The 2682-nt window shown below is 31.5% G+C and overlaps 1 protein-coding gene across 1 annotated transcript; it reads right to left on the reverse strand.

The window, feature by feature from the left end:
• Positions 1-1234: 1234 nt before the first annotated feature.
• Positions 1235-2188, reverse strand: LOC111280752 (uncharacterized). The gene has a single exon (XM_022868211.2). It carries the CDS (start codon positions 2133-2135, stop codon positions 1422-1424), a length of 714 nt encoding a protein of 237 aa, XP_022723946.1. The 5' UTR covers positions 2136-2188; the 3' UTR covers positions 1235-1421.
• Positions 2189-2682: the final 494 nt, after the last annotated feature.

Genomic DNA, 2682 nt, shown 5'->3' on the forward strand with positions numbered 1-2682 from the left:
CAATAGTATTACTGTTTTTCTTTTTATAATAAAACTATTTGATAAAAAAAAATCCCACAATAATAGTAATTTTTTTTTTAATTTAGAAAAGAAAATTTCAAACCCTAATCTTTGAGCATTGTATCATGAAATAACCAAACCAAATGATTGGAAGTTTTTTTATTTTTTTTATTTGAGCAATCAAGTTGCTCATAGAACAACTAGCCACTTGGAGAATCTCCATTAATCTGGCTTGTTATATGCCTTTTCTTTGGGCTCATCTTTTGACTTTGGGATGAAATCAAAGAGCTCATCTTATCAATTATTTCATGGGCCTGCCCGCCCATGTGCCCATGTGCCCATGTGCCCATATCCCCAACTCCTTTTCCATGTGTTTTATTTGTTATTTTTAAAATCTCTATATCTGAATTTCTTTAATATTAATAATATATTAATTTATTTAAATATTTATTTAATTTTAATATTACTATTCAAATTCGAATCTATTTAAATAAATATTATTCACTTAAATATTTTAATAATTTAAAAAATATATTTTTAATTACTTTTTAAAATATAAAATAAATAAAATTCAAATTTATTCTTAATTAATAATAAATAAATTTTTTTGCAAAGGCTTGAAACTTTCAATAATCTTAAACTTTTACATATATAAACAAATAATGAATTCAAATATTTATTATTATTTATGAGAATATAAATAAATTAATTCAGATATCCAAAGATATTATGATTATCCTATTAGAATCTATCACGAATAATACATTATTATAACTATTTAAATTTAACATATTTAAATTGAATAATGACATATATCTATTATCCATCGATTCCTACCCCATCGTCCAAGAATTGCAGGCCCTCTATTAACTAACAAAAATGGACTACAATTTCCAATAAATCAATAGCCGTTTTCTTGGGTGATGAGTTAATAACATCATAACTAATACATTATTAATTAGTATTTTTTTTTTAGGTACTGAACTTGCTCCAACATTTAATTTCTTTTCGCCTGAAAGTCTGAGATGGAGTTAACAGTTGTTTTTCTCAGACATTGAGATTTTTTTTTCGTGCATCTGACAATTGTAGTTGGAAACGTCCTCTCACACCCAACTTATTTAGTTATTGTTCCAGAAAATTGGTTCCCTCAGCTTTTCTAGGTTGGCAGACGATAACATCAACCTCAGAGCAAACAAATTTATGTAAAGACCAAAGACTCGGTAAATCATCAATCTGTTGACGAAAGAAATTGCTATTCATTGTTCAATCTAATCTTTATTTACAACTAAACTGAAACAAAGAGAAACGATTGCAGAATACAGTATCGAATTATTAAAATCATGTAAAAAAAAGAATTAAAAGAGAAAATTTGGGGAAAAATCCCAAGTAAACCAAAACTTTGAAGTGTGAATTACTTCTCATCATCTGACTGTAGAGGCAACAGTATGAGCCCACCATCTGAGGCTGTCTTTCATGTCAATCTCATTACCCAAAGCTGGGACTCTCCAATTCATCAAAGGGTTCTCTTTTCTTCTTCTTTCATAAACTTCCCATGCTTCTGAGAGATAAGGCCTTGAAACTTCAGCTTTATCATCAGCTTCCTTACTCTCATCTTCAACTTTTTTCTTTCCCAATCTTTGCAACCCAGGAATTATCTCAACCAACCTTGAATCCTTATTATCTTCCTCCAAGAAAACAAAGCCAAGATCCATAAACCCTTTTAGCTCTTCAAATTCCAAGTCTGACAAGCTCTTACTTAGACCCTTCTTTCTTCTTGTAATTCTCCTATTAGCAACAACCTTCTTGTTAGGTGATTCTTGAATAGTTTCTTGCAACTCTTCTTCTGTAATTTCTTTGCCTGACATGATTTTATGGAGCTTCGGTGAGTAGAAAACAGAGTCTGGTGAGAAAGAATCAGAACCTAGGAAGCTTGTGCTTATGCTCAACTGGTCACTCATGGACCTTGTATGGAGAGTTGGGGTGCGTGTAAACTCCGGTTTTAATGACTTTTCTTCAACTTGGCGATCTGGGTTTGGTTCAAAGCTCGTTGATGTTGATGGAGATATCCGTTTCTTGAGGATTTCCATCTCAAACCAACATGAATCAAAGAGCTTTATAATTTCCCCCGACTCCATTAAAAGAAGCTTCAACCTATTCTGAAATTTGTGAGGCTATACGGTTTAATTCAGACCTTAATCCTTAATATATATATAACCAACTAAGTGACCAAAAAACCCTTAACGACATACATAAATGACAGAAACAATTCAGCAGAAGAGAAACACGTTTTCCATGGGGTATTATGGTAATAAATAAAAATTATTACTACACTGCATAATTGGGAGTTAGGACAATTAACTTTGCTTTGCCTTTATGTTTTGTCCGCGTGAGTTGCTTTTTCCTGGAAGGCAAAGTGATTGAAATGTCCGGACATGACGTGGCTTTAAGAAGAAGCAAAGAAGGAAAAAAAAAAGGACTTATTGCGTGTGATGAAACTATAAGTGTGGAGATTACTAGATGATCCCAAGATAAATAATGTTGATAATGATGTAGACCATGACTTAACATCTGTTGCCCAAAATCTAGATGAAGTTCGACACACACCAACAATTAATGATACATTCGGCTGTTGTTGTCTGAATTTGAGAATGATGTAAACATTTTTTTCAGCCATAATAGTTA

This window comes from Durio zibethinus, chromosome 28 (assembly GCF_047325235.1).
Source record: "Durio zibethinus cultivar Kanyao isolate XHJ-2024 chromosome 28, ASM4732523v1, whole genome shotgun sequence".
Lineage (NCBI taxonomy): Eukaryota > Viridiplantae > Streptophyta > Magnoliopsida > Malvales > Malvaceae > Durio > Durio zibethinus.

Bases quoted from the DNA above. Each gene is read 5' to 3' on its own strand.
- LOC111280752 (XM_022868211.2), bottom strand. From the start codon at position 2,135: ATGGAGTCGGGGGAAATTATAAAGCTCTTTGATTCATGTTGGTTTGAG.